Source organism: Boleophthalmus pectinirostris, unplaced genomic scaffold (genome assembly GCF_026225935.1).
Source record: "Boleophthalmus pectinirostris isolate CB_2022bp ecotype Guang Dong unplaced genomic scaffold, ASM2622593v1 HiC_scaffold_4, whole genome shotgun sequence".
NCBI classification, from domain to species: Eukaryota; Metazoa; Chordata; class Actinopteri; order Gobiiformes; family Gobiidae; genus Boleophthalmus; species Boleophthalmus pectinirostris.
The window spans coordinates 2,102,899-2,129,660 of NW_026571353.1; the positions used below are offsets into that span (position 1 = coordinate 2,102,899).

At 42.7% G+C, this 26,762-nt stretch overlaps 1 protein-coding gene across 1 annotated transcript in view; it reads right to left on the reverse strand.

Annotated features, from left to right (window-relative positions):
- Positions 1–280: 280 nt before the first annotated feature.
- The window catches only part of inpp5jb (inositol polyphosphate-5-phosphatase Jb), a 53,012-nt gene continuing 26,530 nt past the window's right edge, over positions 281–26,762 (reverse strand). Inside the window, exons 5-13 of the mRNA XM_020938405.2 lie at positions 12,698–12,814; positions 9,990–10,165; positions 8,708–8,819; positions 8,525–8,634; positions 5,452–5,650; positions 4,578–4,715; positions 4,244–4,327; positions 3,581–3,685; positions 281–899 (exon numbers count right to left, since the gene is read on the reverse strand). Of these exons, the coding sequence (XP_020794064.1) occupies positions 600–899; positions 3,581–3,685; positions 4,244–4,327; positions 4,578–4,715; positions 5,452–5,650; positions 8,525–8,634; positions 8,708–8,819; positions 9,990–10,165; positions 12,698–12,814 (1,341 nt within the window). The 3' untranslated portion in view covers positions 281–599. The remainder of the gene's footprint in view (positions 900–3,580; positions 3,686–4,243; positions 4,328–4,577; positions 4,716–5,451; positions 5,651–8,524; positions 8,635–8,707; positions 8,820–9,989; positions 10,166–12,697; positions 12,815–26,762) is intronic.

A 26,762-nucleotide genomic window follows, 5' to 3' on the forward strand; every position in this document is an offset into this window, starting at 1 on the left:
TAAACCCTCTTCTGAAGGTTGGTCTCCTGAACATGTGAGACAGGCCTCTGCTCTGTTTCAGTCCAGACTCAAAACGCTTCAGTTTAGCCACATATGTCTGACTCTTCTGTGAACCTAACTCCTCAGCACAACTAAGCCTGAATCATTCTTAAAAAAAAGTTCAAAAGTTCATTATTAGTTTTTTTTAAGGCTGTGAGTCACGTCGATTTGCCTCATTTAGATTCAGAATGATGAAATATTAGGACAGTTGCCATAGAGATGAACAAATCAAAACTATATATTATATTTTTTGAAGGGGAATGAAGCTGAAACCCCAATACTATTTTATTCAAGTAAAATGATCTGTCCGTCAAACTAAATTTGTGGCTTATTTAGTGGACAGTGTGAGTACAGTTTTCTTACAGCAGGTATACAGTGGCTTAGATTGAAATGGTCATAAATAAACATTAAAATCAGTCCAAAAATCAAGCTTAACTAGATAAATCTAAGTCAAAACTATTCAAAACAAGATTCAAAAACTTGATTCAAGTCATGCTAACTGCTGTGGCTCTTCCTTTTTGCAGTGTATGAGAGACAGGACATTTGGACATGTGCACCGGTCACTCCCCTGTCCCCTTCACCTCCTCCTGTGCGCTGGCGCCCTCTGCTGGCTGCTGGGGACGTGGACAGGAGTCAGTGCTAGTGTCAGGTGCGCTGTCAGGGGCAGTGTCAGGTGCGGGGTTAGGGTCAGGGCTGGGCTGGGGCATCGGGCTGCGGGGCCGGTGGGCTCGGGGGGTCCGGTGGGGCGGGCTGGAGCTCCTGGACCGAGTCTTCATGTGGACCACGGTGCTGTCGTCCTCCGAGCTGAAGTCAGAGCTGTCAGAGGAGCTGCTGTGGGGCTCCTCCGAGGGCAGCTGGATCTACACACACACACACGCAGAGAGAGAGAGGGTACAGTGTGAACAGTGTGTGCACAGGAGACTTGGAGCAGGCAGTCTGCTCAGGAGTGTGTCAGCAGAGTTCCATTAAAGTAACTCGCAGGTCTTATATCAGGGGTCTCCAACCTGTAGTTCAGGAGCTCCCAGTATCTCTCCACTCACCTCCAAGTAGCTCACCAAGGGATTTCCTAATTACATGTACTGCGCTTCAAATCTGATGAATTATGATTGTACATGTATCATTTTGATGCCTAACTTGTGCACAAACAAATGGAAAATGGTTTATATTGAATAGGCATCTAATTGTCCCACGGCCAAAGCGTGCCATATCTCTTCTTGTTTCTCAGTTTTTTTGCAGCAGCTAAAATGAGTAGCTCACTGGCATTTTTGTTTCATGAGTGTCGCTCACCAGAGGTTGGAGACCCCTGTCCTAGATTATATTTAAAACAGGACAAAAGTAAAGTAAAAGTAGTAAAGCAGTATTTGTGTAAAAACTTTTCTATGTTAATCCATAGAAAAGTTTTACACAAATACTAAAAGTATTAGTAGTAAATACTAAAGCCTCTTGGAGTGGACAAACATCTTCAACTTGGAATCTGGTCCAAACCCAGAAAAAGTCTCAGAGAATGGGACAAGGACTCCCCCTGCTGGCACACACAGAAAGTTTCCATGTGATGAAGAGAGACGTGAGGGAAGAGTCTGGAGAAGTTGTGTGGACTGGCTTATTATGCTTTTTCAGGTAACAAGACCAAAAGTACAACATCATTTTCAGTGTTGGGGAGTAATAGATTACATGTACTGGAGTTACGTAATCAGAGTACAAATTATGAGTAACTGTATTCAGTTACAGTTACTGTTTTAATGAGTAGTAATTGGAATAAAACCAGTGTCTAAACCAGGTCTAAACCTGGTCTAAACTAGGACTAAACCAGGTCTAAACCAGGACTAAAACCAGGTCTAAACCAGGTCCAAAACCAGGTATAAACCAGGACTAAACCAGGACTAAACCCAGGTCTAAACCAGGTCTAAAACCAGGCCTGAACCAGGACTAAAACCAGTACTAAAACCAGGACTAAACCAGGTCTAAACCAGGTCTAAAACAGGATTTAACAGGACTAAATCCTGCTGCGTGGACGTGTCTCCTCATCTTCTATCAATAATATTTTTAATACGGTTCAGTAAAGTCTGGGCTTTTTATTTTCTTCTTATTTTCTTAGCAGATAAAACATCTCATGTGAAGATTTCCTCGTCTTTGCTTCTCTACAGCAAATCAAGTAATCCAGAGTATTCAGATTACATTACTCACTTTAAGTAATTTAATGGATTCCGTTACAAACTACATTTTGGGGTGTGTAATCTGTAATCTGTAGGGGAATACATTTTAAAAGTCACCTTCCCAACACTGATCATTTTACAACTTGTTCATAGAAATGACCATCCATCCACTGACCTATTGTAAATGTATTATTTTATGCCTAATTTTGTGCACTGATAAACAGATACTGGTTTATGTTTTATAGGCATCTAACTGTTCCTCTTCTAAGGTTCGCCGTGGCTTTTATTTATGCTCAGTTTCTTGTGACCTCTGAAACTAGTCGCTCTCTGGCATTTTTGTTTTGTAAAAGTAGCTCACCGTAGGAAAAAGGTTGAAGAGCCCTGTTCTGAGAAGAATAACTGACAGAAGAGTTTAGATTCTGCTTGCTCTGCTCCTGCTCCTCTGGTTCTGACAGGTCACATTGGTCACAGAGTCTCATGTGGGAGAAGAGCACTACGCACATGCTCACTACGCTCCACAGCCTCCACACACACACTGAGCCACTGACGCTCTCACTACACACACCACTGACCACTGCCCTTTCACTTAAACCGACGGCCGCGTATAAGACCCGGGGTGACAATCTAAGACATAGACAAACTTTATCGATCCACAATAGAAATGATTTATCACTGAATGTCAGAACATGTGAGAACTTTACGGTCAGAGGTGAGGAGCTGTGACCTGATACACTGACCCCACAGACACGAGGAGTCGCTCAGAACTCACCAATAATCACTCATGAGAAGCACGACTCACACCACACCTCCCAAAGTCTGAAACACACTGGAGTGTGCCTGCTTTAACACTGAAGTGTACAATAGTGTGTACTGGACAGTGTGTGGTTGACAGTGTGTAGTGGACAGTGTGTGGTTGACAGTGTGCAGTGGACAGTGCAGTGTGCAGTGGACAGTGTGTAGTGGACAGTGTGTAGTGGACAGTGTGCAGTGGACAGTGTGTGCAGTGTGTGTTGACAGTGTGTAGTGGACAGTGTGCAGTGGACAGTGTACAGTGTGTAGTGGCAGTGTGCAGTGGACAGTGTACAGTGTGTAGTGGACAGTGTGTAGTGGACAGTGTGTAGTGACAGTGTGCAGTGGACAGTGTGCAGTGGACAGTGTGCAGTGGACAGTGTGCAGTGTGTGGTTGACAGTGTGTAGTGGACAGTGTGCAGTGGACAGTGGGCAGTGTGCAGTGGACAGTGTGCAGTGGACAGTGTACAGTGTGTAGTGGACAATGTGCAGTGGACAGTGTGCAGTGTGTGGTTGACAGTGTGTAGTGGACAGTGTGTGGTTGACAGTGTGCAGTGGACAGTGGGCAGTGTGCAGTGGACAGTGTGCAGAGGTTGTACCTGGAAGGGCTCTGTTACCCCTACGATGGAGTTCATGTTGTTGCTATAGTAACCCAGGATGAAGTCCCCTGAGCCTTTCGGCAGCTCCTCCTCAGTGAACGACACCTGACACAAACACACACATAATGCCACATCATTAAGGCTCTCCAGAGATGTCATCGCTTTGCCTGGAATATTCCACAGTATGACATTAAACTGATTTTCTGGAGTCACTTACTTATCTTCATGGAGATAGATATGTTTAATGCCATACTGTGGAACACGCCAGGCAAATCAATAACATCTTTATGTAGACAAGTGTAGGTGGAGCCAGTGAGGTTCATTTGGTCTTTGTTTCAGACCATGATGATTGTGAGTGAACAGAATCTCAAAGAAGACCTACAGTGGTTGTGTTTGCTATAGCTCTAAATCTCTGACCCCTGTGGATCATTATGTTATCATCAGACATTATGACACACATTATCAGACATTTTAAATCACAACTAAAACTACTTAATAAAAGAAAAAACTCCACAGAAAAGTACATGTTGCAGAATAGGTCTGATTTAAAGGTGTACCATATAAGGTCTGCTTTAAATAAATATGGCTTAAGACAAAAGTGACATCTAGAGCACATACACAGCCAAATGTGTCATTTTAAACTAAAGCTAAAGTGTCCTGTACCTGGTGCTCCTGTCGGTGGAAGTCGTTCTCTTCTTGTTTGGCCCACACGTAGCCCACATAGTCTTTGTGGTGTTTGAAGCCCACCTGCAGCACACACACACACAAACACACACTCAGTTTTCATGTATCGATACTAAAAAGAGTCCTTTTTACCGGACAGAAATGAAACTTTCCCGAATAGCATTAAATTTGAGCTGGATCAGAACAAGTGTCAGAGCACATAGACTAGAACACACATGGACCAACATGAACCTACTGCACCACTGACCATTACACACATATATAACGACATGGGAATAGAAAACAATATCATTTCATGTTGAAACCTCGGTACCTTGTAGAGGCCGATCCAGTCCCAGGAGCTGCGGGAGTAGTTGGGGGTCAGTCTGAACTTGGCTGTGGCATCAGCGACACAGTTCCACTCGTCCTCCACGATCAGAGTGACCAGAGGCACGTCCACTCTATACGGAAACTGCACACAGCAACACAGACACACAGGAGGAGTGAGTGTGTGGCTTCAAGAACATGTCAGCACTGTGCCCGCTCAGCACAGGCCAGCCCCCCGCCCTCTGACCCACCCCTCTGACCCTCCCCTCTCACCCGCCCCTCTGACCCGCCCCTCTGACCCTCCCCTGACCCTCCCTCTCACTGATGACCCCTCACTTGCTCACCTGCCCCCTGCCTCTGACCCGCCCCTGACCCGCCCCCTCTGACCCGTCCCTCTGACCCCCCTCTGACCCGCCCCTCTCACCCGCCCCTCTCACCCGCCCCTCTGACCCGCCCCTCTGACCCCCTCTGACCCGTCCCTCTGACCCGTCCCTCTGACCCTCCCCTCTCACCTGCCCCTCTGACCCGCCCCTCTGACCCGCCCTCTGACCCTCCCCTCTCACCCGCCCCTCTGACCCGCCCCTCTGACCCGTCCCTCTGACCCGTCCCCTCTCACCCGCCCCTCTCACCCGCCCTCTGACCCCCCTCTGACCGTCCCTCTCCCTCCCTCCCCCTGACCCTCCCCTCTCACTTGTTCCTCTGACCTGCCCCTCTGACCTCTGACCCCCCTCTGACCCGTCCCCTCTCCCCCGCCCCTCTCACCCACCCCTCTGACCCGCCCCTCTGACCTGCCCCTCTGACCCGTCCCTCTCACCCGCCCCCTCTCACCCGCCCCCTCTCACCCGCCCCTCTCCCCCGGCCCTCTGACCCGCCCCTCTGACCTGCAGAGTGAAGATGGCCGACACGGGCTTGTGGTCACTGACGGTGTACTCCATGTGGCTCTTGTAGTAGTGTTGGGTGACACGGGTGCCGCTGGTGAGCCCGGATATGGAGCTACGTTTGCCCCCCGTGCCGACCGGAGCCGTGGCCCTCAGACGCCACAGGATGCGGTCAGTCCAGGCCGGTTTGCGCTTTTTCCCACTGCACGTGAACACACCACCGTGAGCAGAGAACACTTAACATGGAGTAACATTTAAGAGCTCGAAACATGGAGTAACATTTAAGAGCTCGAAACATGGAGTAACATTTAAGAGCTCGAAACATGGGTAACATTTAAGAGCTGAAACATGAGTAACATTTAAGAGCTCGAAACATGGAGTAACATTTAAGAGCAGGGCTGTGGTGTCCAGAGGCTGCTGTGAACCTTTGAGTGCTCTACAGAGGAGAATATGTTATTGTCAGTGTTGGGAAGGTGACTTTTAAAATGTATTCCCCTACAGATTACAGATTACAGACCTCAAAATGTAGTTTGTAACATAATTCATTAAAGTACTTAAAGTGAGTAATGTAATCTGAATACTTTGGATTACTTGATATTGTTATGCTTTTTAAAACTACATGAATGTATCGACCACATCCTGAAAATTCTTGTTTGTTCTCTTCAAATTGGCTGAGCCCAAGTCTCCATGAATAAGAAACTGTTTGCTGCAGAGAAGCAAAGACGAAGATCTTATATAAGATAAGTCTGCTTAAAGATAATAAAAAGCCCAGTCTTTCCTTAACCGTATTAAAAATATTATTGATAGAGAAATGCTTTATATATGAGATCACTGGTTTAGCCCTGGTTTAGCCCTGGTTTAGACCTGTTTAGACCTGGTTTAGACCTGGTTTAGACCTGGTTTAGACCTAGTTTAGACCTAGTTTAGTCGTGGTTTAGTCCTGGACTGGGTTAGTCCCGGTTTGAGTCCTGGTGTTAGTTCCGGTTCAGAGGTGCACAGGAGGAAGTGTGGTCTACGCAGTGTACGCGAGAAAACACGATCCACTCGCAGCGCACGGGAGGACAGCAGTGTCCACGCAGCAGCTACAGAAGGAGACGTGGTCCACGCATTCTCAGGTTGATGATGATGAAGAAGGTGTGTGTTAGTGTGTGTGTGTGTGTTTGTGTGTGTTTGTGTGTGTGTTTGTGTTTGTGTGTGTGTGTGTGTGTGTGTGTGTGTGTGTGTGTGTGTGTGTGTGTGTGTGTGTTTGTGTGTGTGTGTTGTGTGTGTGTTGTGTTGTGTGTGTGTGTGTGTGTGTGTGTGTGTGTGTTTGTGTGTGTTGTGTGTGTGTGTGTGTGTGTGTGTGTGTTTGTGTGTGTGTGTGTTTGTGTGTGTGTGTTGTGTGTGTGTTTGTGTGTGTGTGTGTGTGTGTGTGTGTGTGTGTGTGTGTTTGTGTGTGTGTGTGTGTGTGTGTTTGTGTGTGTGTGTGTGTGTGTGTGTGTGTGTGTTGTGTGTGTTTGTGTGTGTTGTGTGTGTGTGTGTGTTTGTGTGTGTTGTGTGTGTGTGTGTGTGTGTGTGTGTGTGTGTGTGTGTGTGTGTTGTGTGTGTGTTGTGTGTGTGTTGTGTGTGTGTTTGTGTGTGTGTGTGTGTGTGTGTGTGTGTGTGTGTGTGTGTGTGTGTGTTGTGTGTGTGTTTGTGTGTGTGTGTGTGTGTGTGTGTGTGTGTGTGTGTGTGTGTGTGTGTGTGTGTGTTTGTGTGTGTGTGTGTTTTGTGTTTGTGTGTTTGTGTGTGTGTGTGTGTGTTTGTGTGTGTGTTTTGTCCTCCTGTCTCAGGTCATTATAGGACAGTAGTGCAGATATTATGAATCTATGCAGTTTGTTTTCATCAGTGCCAGTAGCTCCAGTTTGACATTTAAGTTGTAGGCGATTTTATATTTGTTATTTTCTTTTAATTCTCACGTCGGGAGAAGACTCGTCCAAGACACGAATGGGTTTTTACCTGTGCACTGCTGCCTCTGTTCTACTGGCTCTTCGACCTCGTCCATCGTGTGACTGACGCTGCCAACGTTAACATGACGTTTACATCGCTGTTATTGCGCACGTTCTGTTTGGGTTTCCAGCAATGAGTGAAATTATCGAAATAAATAAATAAATAAATGAGATGTTGCACAAAATGTGAAAACAGGAAAATACTGCCATGTAATCCATTTATTTCAGCAAACTGAACTAACTGTAATCCAATTAAAACTCATTGAAACAGTAACTGTAACTGAATACAGTTACTCATAATTTGTACTCTGATTACGTAACGTCGGTACATGTAATCTGTTACTCCCCAAACACTGGTTATTGTGAAGAGATCGACAAGAGCAAATATGTCTGAAACATCGCTATGTCAGACTAAATGTTTGTATTTACCTTTCGTATGTTTTTAACTAATACATGACCAGTTAACACAACTCATTTTAAAGCCAAAACATTGACTAAAATAAAAACACATTATTTTTTTCATTTGGTTGTTTGCTGCACTGAAAAACCTGCGTCTTTACCATGAGCGTGTTTGCACCTCCACAGACCTGACTCTTATTTGCCCTTGAGAATGGAGAATGTTGCAAAGTATGGCTTTAACTTTATTTCCATGTCATGCAGGTGACAGGCCCCCTCCAGAAAATGACATACTGTTGCTTTAACTATCTTGCATGTGTAGCTTCTATTAACATGGTTTTAACAAATTGTTGTTCTTAATCATGTCCAGAGACGTAGAAATTATAGCAAAAGAAATTGCTGAGCTCCTTAATTTTGATGATCTCTTGATTTAGATTTCTGACTTGATTTGGTGGATAGCACCTGTACTAAATATTTATCAGTTTTACATCAGTTAAGTGACAGTTTGTATCCAACCCGTGTAAGTAATGAAAACTACAATATTAAGACGTTTAGATGCCTTAAATCTTAAATAAATGTATATTAACTAACTAAGCAAATAATAAATGTGTAGTTTCACCTGGTATAGTAGTTGAACCTGTCACATGCACTGTTTGTATCACAAATAAACAAAGACAGAGTAATGGTGTCCTGCTCTCAGCCTCCGCACTGACCTGGTGTCGTACGTGTCTGTGCCCACATCAAACTTGTACGTCGGGGGAAACTTGAGCGGCCCCTCCTGGAAGCCCTCCAGTACTGTCTCACTGTCTTTGGCCATGTTCAGCTGTAAACAGGACATCACACTGTGTCAGCACCACCTGCGCCCTCTGCTGGTGCTCTGACAAACCGCACTCTACCTGATCCTTCTCCCACAGAGTCGAATATTTGTTGTTGTCTATGGCTGATTTCACCACCTGCATGTCCAGGTCATCAATGCGAAAGTTCAGGTCCCCAAACCAGAACACCACACTGTGAAAACACACAAAACACACACTGTACTGAAGGAAGCAAGGATACAATGATACAACATGCACAATAACTAACTAAAGGGGACTAAAGGGAGAGTGGAAGGGGGGCTCAACATTGCTGGCTCCACCCCTGTAGCCAGCAATGTTGGGAGTAACGCATTATAAAAGTAACGAATTACTGTAATGCATTGCTTTTTGTTTTAACGCAGTAATGTGGCATTACAGGGAAAAAAACTAATATTTTACTCAGTACAAATGTCAGTAATGCATAGCATATTAACCTGCATTGAAATGGTGGGTTTTTCTTTTTTTTTTTTTCATGCAAATTCGCTTCACAAATTCGCAAATTCGGAATTTGCAAATTCATGCAAATTCCAATATCAGCAGCAGTGAATCGCTGGAGATGCGCTCGTGTAGACCTGTCAGGTAACTGCGGGTGAAAGAACCGGCCCAGAACTCCATGCTCCACGGGGTTAACCACAGCTGATGCCCGACTGCGCGTCTAGTCCAAGATTAGTCTTGGTTTGGTCCTGGTTTAGACCTGGTTTAGTTTTGGTTTAGACCTGGTTTAGTCCTGGTTCAGCTCTGGTTCAGCTCTGGTTTAGTCCTAGTTTAGTCCTGGTTTAGTCCTTGATTCAGTCCTTGTTTAGACCTAGTTTTATCCTGGTTCAGTCTGGGTTAATCCTGGTTCAGTCCATATATGGGGCAAAAGTTCAGCATCTTTGCAGTTATTTTGGTGAGAGTAACTTAAAAGTGCTGCAATAGTCATTTAAATGCAGTAATATTGTAATGTAACAAATTACTTTGAAATGACAGTAACAAGTCATAAATAACATTCCAGTTTTAAAGTAACTTGCCCAACAGTGGTAGCCAGGTGCTTGTATCACCTGTACTTGAAACACCTGTCTGTAGTCAGGGCAGTCCTGAGTGATGTCACCAACTACTGGAAATTATAGAAGCCACTGGAGGCAATGGGCTGGGGGAGTGGTAGATACTTGTGAAGGGAGTCTGTATATGTTTAATATATGTCTGGCTGTTTCTGTTGAATGCCTCTTGTAGAAGCCGTTACATGCACTAATACTTATGCAGTCTGTGTTCTCTGATAAGTCTTATCTGAACTGCAACCATCACAATCATAAATTCACATGTATAGGACATTGTGTGGACTCACTCGTGGTCCAGCACTCCTGTGGCGGCCTGGCCCTCAAACTGCTGCTGCTGGAGGATGCTCTCGAAGTCGTCCATGCGCTGCTCCGAGTTCTCCATGTGCGCGGGCAGGTGACAGTTCAGGAAGCACAGAGTGTGACCAAACACTGACATACGAGCGCTCACTCCACCTTTGTTTCCCTGGACAAGAGAGGAGAGACAGTGAGACAGGACAGGTCAGAGACGACAGGGAAGAGAGGACAAGATAGGAGAACAAAAGAGCTGTACACCACTTTTTCAGTGCCATAACTGTTCTGATCTCTTCTGCTTAGCAGGGTGGGGCTTGGTTAGTTCTTGGCTGAGAGAGTGATGTGAATACAGGAGCCACAGGGGGGCAGCAGTGGCTCTAGTGCAGGTTTAGCCAGTAGCAGACTTACAACAGATCAACTAATAACAGTTTAGTTTGAATGTAATAAAATGAGGCTGATCTACTGTGGATACACATGACACTTTACTTGGCCATTGCCCTTTTGGTACCAGAAACCCACTTCATACTTGAGCTAAACTTGAACATGAACAAAGTATTCACACACAGGATCCTTCATGTTATTACCAGGCGATATATTCTGATCAGATTTTCATTTCACTCACATGCACCTGTAGTTTCAGCTGCATGTGTTAACTAAAAATATCAATTTAAATATAGGCTTTCTTTGTTTTTTATACAGCTTTTTAATGTACACTCATAATTAGTAATAGTAATAGTAATAACAGAAATAAAGAATATCATCTGTAAACTTAACTCCATGTTTCTACGTATGCACAGTTTAGTTAAAGGAGAAGGTACAGTAAAGTGGGTAACTGCTACAACAGGAGTAATGACAATCTTTTAGCTGTGATGAGACAGTGGTGTGGTGAGTGGTGAGAGCACAGCCCTGTGCATAAGACAGAATACAGAATATATAATACATGCTGCATGTGGAGGAGAGCTCATAGATCACTTGTGGTCACTGTGTGACTAATAGACCAGTCATCATTTGTCTGATCGGACTATTGGGAGAGATCATAACGTGTGAAAGTGCGTAAAGAATGATCTGAAAATACTAATATATGAGTCCTGCATACTTCTTCCCATTGTCCATCTCTAATATTCAAACTGACAAACAAAGGTAGTTTACAAAGTGCTGCACATAGTGAAATTAAATCTATTCACAAACATAAGAGAAATAACAGAGTAGAAAATAAAACAATAAAAAAGCAGAAATAAATAAAATCAATTAAAGCTAATATGAAGTCTCAAGACACAAAACCTTAGAGCAGGTGTACATCTGGCTGCTTGTTTTATCTCGAGTGTGTGTGTTTGTGGCTAAAGCAGTAGTGGGTAAGTAACTGTAGTATTGTGCAGCCTCAGATTACAAACATATTCTGTAAATGATATTGTACCAAAGACATATTATTCCCAATAACAGTGAGAAAACATTAGTTTAGATGAGTGTTGGACCTGACTGCCCAGTCTCTGCTGCCGCCCTCTGGCTCCCCCTGGTGGTCAGCTCCTGCTCATTATTTGTTTAACAAAGCAGAGGTCAGAGGGCGTGTTGTACCAGTGCAAAGACAAACTCTGTTATCTTGTTCAAACTGTAGATATCCACATGACTGTGCACCCTCTCCTGACCTCCGCTGCACTCAGGACTTCCTCTTTTCAGATACACAACACTGTTCTACCTGTTGTGACAATCCTACTCACATAACCAGTCACCAGTACACTCTTTTCTGTTGGATTGTGTTCTTACTCACCTGTTTCTGTTTGAACTTGTTCTGTACAGTGTCCTTGGGGGTTTTGAAAGATGCTTATGAATAAAATGTATAATAATAATAATTATTATTAAACATATGATGATAATAATGATTTTCCTGACATAAACAGAAATTCTTCACTCTAATCTGACCTTATATATATCTTATATGATCTTATGTCTTCTATATATTATATTTCAATGTAGTAACAAGTGGTTCTCAGGATATTTTTCTCTTCTATTTTTTACTTCCTATTTGTGTTTCAGTTTGTTTGCATGAAGGGTTTGAAAGTGCTGGTCCTGTTTTAGTTGTTATTAAATGAAACATGACTTAGTCTTTGATTAGACCGAGGTGAGACCTGGTTTAGTCTCTAGTTTAGTGTTTGTTTCCTCATTTATTGGGCGTTTAGTCCTTGTTCAGACCAGTTTTAATCCTTGTTTAGACCTTTACCATTTAGTTGGTATCATCATCATTACAGACAGCTGGTGTGATGGTCGTGTGCTCTGCCCCCGTCTCATCACTGTCCTCCAGGCTGTGCTGAGCTGCTGTGTGTGTGTGTGTGTGTGTGTGTGTGTGTGTGTGTGTGTGTGTGTGTGTGTGTGTGTGTGTGTGTGTGTGTGTGCGTGTGTGCGCGTGTGTGTGTGTGTGTGTGTGTGCGTGTGTGTGTGTGTGTGTGCGTGTGCGTGTGTGTGCGTGCGTGTGTCCATGCGTGTGTGCGCATGTGTGTGTGTGGTGAGCCGGTAAGCGTGTGTGTAGTGAGCAGCTGTGTGTGTGTGTGTGTGTGTGTGTGTGTGTGCGTGCGTGTGTGTGTCCATGCGTGTGTGCGCATGTGGGGGTGTGTGTGGTGAGCCGGTAAGCGTGTGTGTAGTGAGCAGCTGTGTGTGTGTGTGCACGTGTGCGTGCGCGTGTGCGCGCGTGTGTGTGTGTGGTGCTTCTCACCCAGTAGCCCCCGAGGCCGGTGCGGGTGGTCTCCGTCTGGACTCCGCGCAGGAAGGGCAGATGGAAGTACTTGGCAAAGACGAGCAGCAACACACCCTGCATCCTCTGGGACGTCACCTACAATTACAAACACACACACACACACACACACACATACACATACACACACACACACACATACACACACAAGACATGAGAGGATTAACTGTAGTGCTTAAACTGTGGCAGGTGGAGATGTGAGTGACGTGAAGATAGGAGAAGAGGAAACGTGTGTTATGGGAAAAATCACTTGTCTTGACACTGGTGAAGAGGAGGAGATGGAGAGGCTGAGGAGGCTGATGGTTCTGCTGGTTGGAACTGAAATGGCTAAAATGTAGCAAATTTTATAACCCTAATCATTTATGAATTTATTTTAGAAATGATTACATCTGCAAGTGTTTGTCTGAGATGATTGAAAACGACAATGCGTCACTAGGGGCAAAGTCGTCCTGGACCCGTCTGTGAAACTTTAAGATACTTATTTTCTGTTTGTTATATTAAGTGTAAGTAATTCTTCTCTGAATCCTGAGCACAGTAGACACCACTGCAGGCAAATGAGTTAGCCGTTAAAATTTGATTATCAACAACAGTCTCTCTTCTAACTTTGAATTTGCGTGTGAGTGAATGCAAACGGCGTTGTGTGATGATGAAGGCGTGTCCTGGAGTAGTGACGAGGACTGTACAGGCTGAGTACATACAGTCACGTCCTGTGTGTGTGGACCACTGGCTCGTCCATTAGCCCTGCAGCACTCTCCCACCACAGCACCACGGACATTAGCAGAGAAAAGGCCGGGCTGCGGTGCGGCTTTCACACACCACAAACACGCATCACGTTACGACGCAGCAGAATATCCACCATATCTGACATGAAGTAACATTATTACTCTACTCAATATGTGGTCCTTTGGTGAGGCCGTATCAGACAGACATGCTCAGCACCACTGACTCCAGCCACTCATGTGAAACAGTTCTGCACATGTGCTAATCAATAACTAGTATCTGTGAGTCTCTGTTTTGTAAGTCTCAGGTCTTTGGCCTCAGGTTCCAGGTTCAGTGGGCCACAAGTCAAGTCCAAGATGTTTGTACATCTTGTTTTTGTAAATGGTCATTTCATTCTTGGTCACAAACAGAGATGTCTCTATACAGCTGATGTGGCTTTACAAAGACAATTTTTCTATTTTTAAAAAGCATCAAGTCGTCTTTAGACAAAGTTAATAAATGGATGATGTAAAATGTTCTTCAGTTCCATGAAAATAAAACTGAGAAGAATCTATTTGGAAACAAAGAAAAACAGCACTTTCACTCTGATTGTGAATCCTGAGTACGATAGGAAACACGTGGGGACTTGCAGGCCGTGACTTGGACTCCAGTCAGACTTGAGTCACTATTTTCAGTACTTGAGACTTGACTTGATAAAATTGGACTAAGACTTGTGACTTGACTTAAGAAGACTTGATGCTTCTCCTAAAATAATATGTTTTTATAAAATACTTTTCTCTACAGTTGATAAATGCGGAGCTGAATTTTACAGGAACAAACTGGGACATGTCCCTCCCACTTCTGTTTGGTACTTTGGATGGAACTGAAGTACTGTGATACACTGTCCTCAAATGTACTACAGTAATATACAGTACAATACAGTCAAACAGAAGGAACTACATAGAACATGATCCTTCATGACAAAATCTGTTAATTAGCACATTCAAATCTGAATTTGTATTCTGACTGTATGATGACCAGTGATCCACACTAAAATTATGACTTGGAAAAATGTGCATCTGTACAACTCTTATATTGGTGGTTTTCAGATTCTAGAATATGACGATGTCATAATCTCAAATGCGAGGGCAAGGGACAGATTTCCCCACTGACCACATTATACTTTACCATAAAATATCCAAATGTTAAATCTGTTAATTCAACTTAAGAACTCACTGTATTACAACAAAACTCTGTATTTAAACAGTATTCATTTTAGCTTCCGCCCTCTGTATTGGCCTATAGAATGTTGTGATGTCATCTTAAACCAGCAATAGTTACTCATGTATAAATATTATAGGGATGGGCATGATTAGTCGACTAATCGATAATTGATCATTAAGAATTTCGTCGATTACGTTCATTTCTAATCGACAAACCGAATGTAGTTTTTTGTGGTAAATATGAAGCTGTGTCTGACACAAACACTGGAGTTGCAGCCTCACAGTCCCATGTTTTGGCTCTGGCTCCTTGGAGACACTGTACCACTCAGTGAGTGTGTTTACATGCACATCTGTGTCCCGGTTTTGTCTTGGTGCATGTAAACGCAGTATCCCGATTACTGCAACATAAAGAGCTGCGCAAAACCTGCACATATACGATCTTTGAAAACATCACGACACACAGAACAGACTCACCATCAGCATCAACATCCCTCTGTTACACAAAGAACACTCATATGCCACTGAGTTGTGCCCTTTAGTCCGACAAAAGTTGAACCGCATCAGCGCACAAGAGCGTTTTTTTTTTTTCTTCGCTTAGTTTATGCAAATGAGCCATGTGGTTTTAAATTTTGTTTCTGTGAGACTTGCACAAATCTGCATTAAACACATTCTAATGTCAAACGGGCTGATGTGGCTCTAGAATGTTTATGTTTTATATGTTGTAAAGTTGAGTTTATTATGCAAATTAGTAATAGTAATAATAATGATAATCATGATACTTATTATATAAAAACGTTAATGATTCGTCGAAAATCTATCGTTAATTCTCCCAACAATCGATTAATAAAATTTCATCAAATGCCCATCCCTAAAATATACCAGGACTTTTTAAGTACAGTTTAGCTTAAAAGTCATTTAAATTGAAAAAATAGAAGTTAGATTTAAAGACTTGAAAGGACTGAAAGCTCAAAGCAGACGACTTGGACTTGACTTGGACTTACAGGTCAGTGACTCGGGACTCAACTTGGACTTGCCGATCTTTGACTTGAGACTTGACTCGGACTTGAGGTCAAAGACTTGAGACTTACTAAAGACTCACCAAACAACGACTTGGTCCCACCTCTGCTACAAGACGCGGAGCTCACTGTTGACATATAAACTCAATCACTAAAACATCCTCTATATTTATGAACAAAAATATCTGTCTACAAACAACTCCATGAGCACTTAAGATAATCCTGCTCCTCTCCATTCTTTCTGTTCTTCCTCATGTGAATACGTTACTGGCTGGGTGCTGGAGAGTTCAGTGTGCTTGTGCTGTATTGGTGTCAGTGTGAATCCATCTCCAGGAGCACTAGTCCATGTGAGCGTGCACTCGGCCCGCGCCCTCAGCTCACCACAAATAGGCCGTCCCCTTTACGCTTCACTACAGCGCGTTATGCAACAAAGTGACTCCAAGAGGCAGCTCCTCTCCCTCTGTGAGCGGCTCAGGGATGAAGCTGAGCCCGCTTCCACGTCAAATAACTCGCTCACTCCATTCACGCGCACGCCAGGAACACCGGATAACTGACCTAGTCCTATTTAAACCGATTTTTCCAAACGGAGGTAAACCCAGGAAACACACTTCAGCTGGTTTAAGTCTCTCAAATCCCAATAACACATCTGGAGAAGACAGAGAAGTACTTGGATACACGCTGCATGTAGTGTTGGGAAGGTGACTTTTAAAATGTATTCCCCTACAGATTACAGATTACATACCCCAAAATGTAATCTGTAACATAATTCATTAAATTACTTAAAGTGAGTAATGTAATCTGAATACTTTGGATTACTTGATTTGCTTTAGAGAAACAAAAACGAGGAAATTTTCACATAAGATGTTTTATCTGCTAAAAGAAAATAAAAAGCCCAGACTTTCCTTAACCGTATTAAAAATATTATTGATAGAAGAGTGAGGAGACATTGTCCATGCAGCATGGTTTAGTTAAATTCTATTTTAGTCCTGGTTCAGACCTACTTTAGACCTGGTTTTAGACCTGGTTTAGACCTGATTTAGTCCTGTTTTAGTCCTGTTTTAGTCCTGGTTTAGACCTGGTTTTAAACCAGGTTTAGACCAGGTTTAGTCCTGGTTTAGTCCTGGTTTAGTCCTGGTTTAGACCTGTTAAATCCTGGTTTAGATCTGGTTTAGACCTGGTTTAGACCTGGTTTTAGTCCTGGTTTAGTCCTGGTTTAGTCCATGTTTAGACCTGTTAAATCCTGGTTTAGATCTGGTTTAGACCTAGTTTAGTCCTGGTTTTAGTCCTGGTTTAGTCCTGGTTTAGTCCTGGTTTAGTCCTGGTTTTAGTCCTGGTTTTAGTCCTGGTTTTAGTCCTGCTTTCGACCTGGTTTTAGTCCTGGTTTAGACCTGTTAAATCCTGTTTTAGACCAGGTTGTAGACCTGGTTTGGACCTGGTTTAGTCCTGGTTTAGTCCTGGTTTAGACCTGGTTTAGTGTCCAGCAATGAGTGGAATCACCAAGAAAAAAAACAACAACAAAAAACAAAAAAAAGGAATATAGCCCAAAATGTGAAAACAGGAAAATACCTCCATGTAATCCATTTATTTCAACAAAGTAACTGTAATCCAATTACCACTCATTAAAACAGTAACTGTAACTGAATACAGGTACTCATAATTTGTACTCAGATTACATAATTCCAGTAGATGTAATCTGTTACTCTCCAACACTGGGTGCGTGTAACAGCTCAGTCTGGTTTCCATCTGGAGCAGGTCAGGAGAGGCGTTCAACTGCTCACAGTAAGAAACACACAGCAAAATGTGATCAGATATTTTAGATTTTAGATCAAAAAATTGCTGCCAAATTAGAGACTAGCTTGTGTTGCCTTATTGCACTGGTCTGCCACAATAAGACGACCTTTTGTTCTTGTGTGTGCTCTGTAGTTCTAATCTACACTGTAAACGTCACAACAGCAAAGCGCCGCACGCTGTGGGGCCCTCCTATGGACCCCTGCACATCACACTAGAACAGAGCTTTTATTTCAGTTGTACCAAAATGACGACACAACGCTGCCCAATCCTACAAGTATCACCCATTAAGAAAATAAAACTGGAGAATATATAAGTACGTCACAGTAGGCATGTACTGGTTCAAGTGAGATCACAATATCATCTTGAAAATAAGAGATTAAAGATGACTCAAACATGGACAAATTACTTCAAATACAACTTCAACAGGGTAAATGAGAAGGAAACAACTGGTTAAAAGCAAAACCTACCAGAGCTTCAATGTGTTTATTTGTGCTGCAGAGAGCCAATAATGCAATTCCTAAAACAGGGGTCGGGAACGTATGCCAGGTGTACGAATGTCAGGAACGTATGCCAGGTGTGGCTCTTTTGATCACTGCATCTGGCTCGCAGATAAAACCTAAAATATTCTCACTTGTTTTAGGCTACGTTTACAGAGAGCCGGGTATTTTGAGAAACAAATATTTCCCTCCCTCTGTTTTCCAAAATAACATCATGCACACAGCATCAACCCGCATAAATCCTCCATCGAGCGCCGTCAGAACTACACCGAGCCTCTGGGCGCAGCTGGATTAGATTCAAACCTGTAGCTTTTATTCCATTACAGTTGTACAGATTACTCACAAATACCTTGAAAAACGTGCATTAGTGAGCGGGCTCGCCTTGAGATGATATATATAGCCAGTGTTGGGGAGTAACAGATTACATGTACCAGAGTTACGTAATCAGAGTACAAATTATGAGTAACTGTATTCAGTTACAGTTACTCTTTCAGTGAGTGGTAATTGGATTACAGTTACTTTAAATAAATGGATTACACAGCGGTATTTTCCTGTTTTCACATTTTGGGCTAAACCAGAACTAAAGCAGGTATAAAGAAGGTCTAAACCAGGGCTAAACCAGGACTAAACCAGGTCTAAACCAGGACTAAAACCTGGTCTAAACCAGGACTAAACCAGGTCTAAACCAGGACTAAACCAGGACTAAAACCAGGACTAAACCAGGTCTAAAACAGGACTAAAACCAGGACTAAACCAGGTCTAAAACAGGATTACACCAGGTCTAAACCAGGACTAAAACCTGGTCTAAACCAGGACTAAAGCCAGGTCTAAACCAGAACTAAACCAGGTCTAAACCAGAACTAAACCAGGTCTAAACCAGGACTAAACCAGGTCTAAACCAGGACTAAACCAGGTCTAAACCAGGACTAAAACCAGGTCTAAAAACAGGACTAAACCAGGTCTAAACCAGGTCTAAACCAGGACTAAACAACCAGGTCTAAACCAGGATTACACCAGGACTAAACCAGGTCTAAACCAGGACTAAACCAGGACTAAACCAGGTCTAAACCAGGTCTAAACCAGGTCTAAACCAGGACTAAAACCAGGACTAAACCAGGATTACACCAGGACTAAACCAGGTCTAAACCAGGTCTAAACCAGGTCTAAACCAGGTCTAAACCAGAACTAAACCAGAACTAAACCAGATCTAAACCAGGTCTAAACCAGGGACAATTTGAAGAGAACAAACAAGAATTTTTAGGATGTGGTTGCTACATTCATGTAGTTTTAAAAAGCATGACAATATCAAGTAATCCAAAGTATTCAGATTACGTTACTCACTTTAAGTAATTTAATGGATTACGTTACGAACTACATTTTGGAGTATGTAATCTGTAATCTGTAGGGGAATACATTTTAAAAGTCACCTTCCCAACACTGTATATAGCTTAACCTCACCAACCACACTACAAAGCCATCAGCAAATCCATGCAGCACCAGAAGTCACATTAATGGTGATTATTATAACAACATTATTTAAAAGAATAAATTCAAATGCTTATTATACTCACTTTTAGTTGAATTCAGTCTTAAAATATATTATATGGCTCTCACTGAAATAAATTTGTAAATATTTTGCATTCATGGCTCTCTGAGTCCTAAAACGTCTGAAAATCAAATAATCAAGATCAAGTCATGTTCATGCTCAACATGTGTGTTTATATTGGTGTGGACAAATGTAGGTGTAGGGAACATCATGTAGTGGAAATGGTGACATTTGATTGGGTTTTATTAATGTGAAAGCTACAGACAACTTAGCCTTGTAAAGTAATGAAAAGTGGATTTTGAGTGTTCCCCTGCGCAGGGACGGCAGAGGGGATGGTTTCTGACAAATTAAGTTCAGTTCTCACCTCTTCATCTCCACCCCGCTCCCCCTACTCAAAGACAGATGAGTCTCTGAGTGTTATGAAAAGCTCTTAACACAGCAAAAACTGGGGGGTTAAAATTTCAGGGTAATTTTTTTTTTTTTTAAGTGTTATTTTAACTATTTAAAATGGGGTTGGAGTTGGGGTTATTTGCCAGAGTTGATAGTTTACATTTAACTTCCTTTAGGGGCCGTCCACACGACAACGGCTTTTGGGCAAAACGGAGAAGTCTGTATTCTTTTTTTTCCTTTCGTCCACACGGAGCTGGCGTTTTGGGTGAACAGCTTCCAGAGTGGAGAAATCTGAGAATGCCGGTGTCGCGTCGTCTTGTGGACAAGCAAACCGCAGTGTGTTAGTGTTGCCGTATTTTCAGGGCTATTAGACGCACTCTTAAACCTCCAACCCCATCAAAAAATGACCATGCTCCCCACAATCCAGAGCCCCTATACATGAATCCACTCAGGTGTCCCAGCACCACTTCAGTAAACTACAAACACACACCACCCACAGAACACACAAACACACACGGAGCAGACAGCAACCACACAGAGAAACACACCCACAGACACACTCATCACTCCACACCCACGAGGAACAGAACGGAGGAACAAACTGAAAAAGCGAGTGCAATGTGCCACATGTGCGAACACGCCGACAATCCGTTGGTCCCAGACAGCCCCCTCCCTACACGCCACAACTGAACAAACCCAGAGTCACCGTGAACGAACAAACAAACAAAACCACTCACCCATCACACTGTTGGGTTTCCTTTAAAGTCCAGTGTGGTTTATTTGTGAAAAAAAGTTCAAAAATAGACCATTTAATGACAGTGCGTTTTATAATCCAGAGCGTCCTATAGTGCGGAAAATACGGTAATTTGGCTCCTCCCACCCACCACTTCAAACTCCCGCGAGCGAAGTCCAGTTTGAACCAGTTTTGTTCATAATTTCATCTTAAATTAACTAAAATCAAGTGTAAAAATAAAACACATCTGTGCGTGGTTTAGCTAAATCAGGATAACTCTACAAAGTGTTATCCTTTTACTCTCAAAACATGAATATAACTCTTGATTTCAGGGATAAACAGGAACGTCAGTCCAGTGTTAGTTAAAATTTCCAAAAATGAGACAGAGACAGAGAGAGAGTCCTTCTGGTTAGGCCTGTCACGATAAACACCATACTGACTTACTGTTACAGAATCGTCCAGTTAACTATAAGGAGGGTTCAAACAGTCCCCAGGAGAGATCACTAGATTACTCAAACATCTAAAACTTCTTCAGGCATGTTTTTGATGAGAAAACTCAAATTTTTGCACAATAGGCGCTGTTTAGAGTTCTGTTTGAGCTGTGGAGGACACAAGTTAAAGAATGGCCCGTGTGGATTCATATGTAACAGTGTTGTAATGAGTGACAGGGCTGATCCTGAGGCCGGGCGGTGGACTGAACACTCAACTCTGCTTTACTGCTTTAAGTCTTAAATACTTCAATTGTACATTATTCAAACATTGCAAAACTATATTCAGTACAGTGAAGCAGGGCAGTGTTGGGGAGTAACAGATTACATGTACTGCAGTTACGTAATCAGAGTACAAATTATGAGTAACTGTATTCAGTTACAGTTACTGTTTCAGTGAGTGGTAATTGGATTACATGGCGGGATTTTCCTGTTTTCACATTTCGGGGTATTCCCCCCTTTTTTTTTTTCGGTAACTAAACCATTAAACCACTCAAAACCAGGTCTAAAACCAGGTCTAAAAAGGTCTAAAAGGTCTAAAACCAGGTCTAAACCCAAAACCTAAAACCAGGTCTAAACCAGGTCTAAACCAGTCTAAACCAGGTCTAAACCAGGTCTAAAACCAGGTCTAAAACCAGGTCTAAACTAGGTCTAAACCGGGACTAAACCAGGTCTAAACCAGGATTTAACAGGACTAAATCCTGCTGTGTGGACCGTGTCTCCTCCTCTTCTATCAATAATATTTTTAACAGGGTTAAGAAAAGTCTGGCAGATTTATGTGAAGATTTCCTCGTCTTTGCTACTCTACAGCCAAGCAAGTAATTCAAAGTATTCAGATTACGTTACTCACTTTAAGTAATTTAATGGATTCCGTTACAAACTACATTTTGGGGTATGTAATCTGTAATCTGTAGGGGAATACATTTTAAAAGTCACCTTCCCAGCACTGAAGCAGGGACGTCCAAATGTCTGGGTTTTACAGTAAATCAGGATTAAATACAGTAAGGTAGAAGAGGTTTTCCCAGAAGCCATTATCAGCCTGAAGGTTCTGGTATGAGAAGCCGTTTTTTATACTGGCATAAGAGAAGGAGAGCTGACTCAGTTGTGTCCTAGGCCCATGGGAGGAGTTCTGGGCTCGTTTACCTGCCAGACTAGTTCCAGGTCGTGCTGCTTTACTGTTTACTCTCTGGTAAACAGAAGGTAGGTTAACTTTTAATCCAGCATTTTGTTTAAAAGAAGAACTTGTGCTTTAAATTGAGACTAAACAACTAAACTCCGCCCACAACCGCATTCTAAACAGAGCTGCTAAACTGTGCAGTGTTTGTGGATTGAAGAAGAGACTGTGTGTAATCAGAGACATCAGGCTGTAATCAGGGGCAGTTCTGAGTGATGTCATGTAGTACTAGAAATTGCAGCAGTCACTGAAGGCAGCACAAACTTAGACTTAGGCATTATTGACCATGAAGCTGTAAATGTACCTGGTTTGCACTAAAGTTGTCAAAAAAAGGACTAGGAACAGTACAGAATATTATTAAAGCACTGTATACACTTAGCAAGCAAAAAAAAAAGTCGATTGAGCGTTTGGTTCCATTTTAAATACAGCATATTCAAGTAATAATAGGGCTGGTATCATTAAGAAGTTGCCGATATGATACATATCTCGATACACTGCACTTTCGATTCGATATGATATATTTCAAATCGATTTGATTCGGTTCAATAAAAAATAAAGGCTAAATCGTGGCTGTGACACTAAAAGTGTTTGTTAAACCACTTCTTGTGCAAAGTTCATATGAAACACAAACATTTTAATCCTTAAAACAGTGAAAATGTCAAATGTGTCACATAAATGAGTTTCCTTTCACTCCACAAGCAACAAAACTGTAGCTGTAACAAAATAATTTAGTAAAACACATGTAAAAATACTCTTGGTGATATATCGATACAATAGCCCACGATATCGATACTGTATCATCACATTAAATGATACGATATATCGATATTCTGATATTTTTGCACACCCCCTAAGTAATAATATTGATCTTTAAGAGCAAAAACAAAAGGATGTATTTCTTGGTGTCAGCTACTGAAAAAAATACCAAAATAACAGTTTCCCCTGCAGTCACAGCCAGCACAGTGTCACTTTTCTGGTGAAGCCTATGAGAGAAGAAATTATAGGTTTGCCTGTATTTTCCACAGTACGGCATTAAATCAAACCTATTCTGCAAAATGGACTTTGCAGAGCTTTTAGCCCTGTTATAGCTGTTTCCTTTTCATTGTCCCACTGAAGCTGTATTTAGAGTAAATCTACAGAATGAGTAATCCTTATGACGTCACTACTCATTGATCTGCCCCGATTCCACCTCCACTGGTACACACGCTGTGACGTACACACTGCCTTCTCCACTTTTATTTCCTTAATCGGTGATACACGTTGGATTCAGGAGCATTGCATTGACTTTTTGTCACAAATAAAAAACAAAAATCATTAAGAGATTAAGAGACTTTCTTACACAGAAGTCGGCACACTTGTTTCTTTATTAAGTTGTTTTAGATAAATATTATGACTTAAAATGTGCAAATTATAACTTGATGCACATGTGTTATAGATTCTAAGTACAGAGCACCCACACAAGCACAGTGTGTGTTAAAGTTAAAGGTTGTATGGAGGATTTTTTTAATTTTATTTTTTCAAATTGTCAGTGAAAGTTTAAAATACCATTACAGAGACGCAGCAGCCTTGTAATTATGATGACCAAAAAATAAAAAGAATGAAAATCTATCAACTGTGGACATAGTGAGGCCAGATAAACATCAGCCAATAGATAATGAGGCTACATCATTTTCTATTGGCTGTTAGGTTGTCAATCAAACTCCCTACGTTTCAAGTGTAACTGACTCGTTGGCGCTCGGGGATTATGTGGTTTATGCAGCGGTTCTTAGAGGCTTTTACAAACTGTAGCTTCTTTGCATTTCGCACAAAGTTTGTTGAGATGGTGGACAAGAATCCACGACCAGTTCACCTCAAAAGAAAGTCGATTTTTGAAGTCGCTGAAAGAAGAAGAGAAGAGGAAAATGAGCGAAGACAAACTGAGGTGATTCTTGGAGATTTCTTCCAGCGATGGCGCGACTGAAGCAGACGAAGGGTCTAAAAACTGATGCATCGGTCGCAAAATTATTTCTAGACGGGTCACTTCAACAGTAATTCTGAACGCGCACTGGATGTAAACAAACGTGATTTTAGAGTAAAGAGGCGGGACGAGATGTTTCTACTGAGGGGCTGTGGAGGAGGAAGGTGGTGTCACACATGCACAACATTTGAAAAAGGACTGTCGCTGTATTTCTTTCCCTTAAAAAATCCTCTATACAACCTTTAAAATGATACATGTTTGTGTTAATGATATGCCAGTGTGTAGTGTAGTCCTGGTCTCATGCACATCCGCCCCCCGCGAGCGCCGTGGGTAAAGGTTATATGGAGATGACGTCAGGAGCCTTTACAGACCATAACACAGCCAGGGGCCACAGCCAGGCTCACTGTCAGGGGCCACAGCCAGGCTCACTGTCAGGGGCCCATTAGCCCTGACAGCGACAGGGGACTAAAATACAACAGCACCCTGAGGGCTGCTTGTCTGGCTCCATCACACAGTCAGTGGATCCATCCTCCAGCCCCAGAGCTGATGCAGTCCTGCAGAGCACAGAGTGCCTACCAAACACACCAGTACACCGGAACATTTCACATGTCAGCCCCTGTCACACCACCGCAGATCACACACAAGAGCTCATGTTCACACCACAGTCTCACAACAGTCAAATACACTCATTTTAGACAACATGCTTTTAATGTAGGACTTCTTATCTCTGCTGTTCTAACGCGCCATGTTACATTTCATTGTTCTGAAAATGCTATATTTGCCAAAAACAACATATTCACATATTTCACTTTCTTTTTTATGCTCCGAGTGTCCCTCTCCTTTACTCCCTGCACTAAGTCACTCCCCCTTCAAAGCACTATCACAGCACAATCAGTGTGGCTCCCACTAATGAAACTACTGCACATCACATCACGTTTGTCAAGTTGCTGTGTACAGTTTTGTATGAGAATGTGTCATGTACATGAGAGCCTCAGAATACAGACAGGTGCACTATGTATGAGAACAGACAGGTGCACTGTGTATGAGAACAGACAGGTGCACTGTATATGAGAACAGACAGGTGCACTGTGTATGAGAACAGACAGGTGCACTGTGTATGAGAACAGACAGGTGCACTGTATATGAGAACAGACAGGTGCATTGTATATGAGAGACAGGTGCACTGTATATGAGAGCAGACAGGTGCACTGTATATGAGAACAGACAGGTGCACTGTATATGAGAACAGACAGGTGCACTGTATATGAGAACAGACAGGTGCACTGTATATGAGAACAGACAGGTGCACTGTGTATGAGAACAGACAGGTGCATTGTATATGAGAGACAGGTGCACTGTGTATGAGAACAGACAGGTGCACTGTATATGAGAACAGACAGGTGCACTGTATATGAGAACAGACAGGTGCACTGTATATGAGAGACAGGTGCACTGTATATGAGAGCAGACAGGTGCACTGTATATGAGAACAGACAGGTGCACTGTGTATGAGAACAGACAGGTGCACTGTATATGAGAGCAGACAGGTGCACTGTATATGAGAGCAGACAGGTGCATTGTATATGAGAGCAGACAGGTGCACTGTATATGAGAACAGACAGGTGCACTGTATATGAGAGCAGACAGGTGCACTGTGTATGAGAGACAGGTGCACTGTATATGAGAGCAGACAGGTGCACTGTGTATGAGAGCAGACAGGTGCACTGTATATGAGCAGACAGGTGCACTGTATATGAGAGACAGGTGCACTGTATATGAGAGCAGACAGGTGCACTGTATATGAGAACAGACAGGTGCATGTATATATGAGACAGACAGGTGCACTGTGTATGAGAACAGACAGGTGCACTGTATATGAGAACAGACAGGTGCACTGTATATGAGAACAGACAGGTGCACTGTATATGAGAGACAGGTGCGTTGTATATGAGAGCAGACAGGTGCACTGTGTATGAGACAGGTGCACTGTATATGAGAGCAGACAGGTGCACTGTGTATGAGAGCAGACAGGTGCACTGTATATGAGAGCAGACAGGTGCACTGTATATGATGAGAGACAGTGCACTGTATATGATGAGAGACAGGTGCACTGTATATATGAGAGCAGACAGGTGCACTGTATATATGATGAGACAGACAGGTGCACTGTATATGAGAGCAGACAGGTGCACTGTATATGAGAGCAGACAGGTGCACTGTATATGAGAACAGACAGGTGCACTGTATATGAGAGACAGGTGCATTGTATATGAGAGCAGACAGGTGCACTGTGTATGAGACAGGTGCAGTGCACTGTATATGATGACAGACAGGTGCAGTGTATATGATGACAGACAGGTGCAGTGTATATGATGACAGACAGGTGCAGTGTATATGATGACAGACAGGTGCAGTGTATATGATGACAGACAGGTGCAGTGTATATGATGACAGACAGGTGCAGTGTATATGATGACAGACAGGTGCAGTGTATATGATGACAGACAGGTGC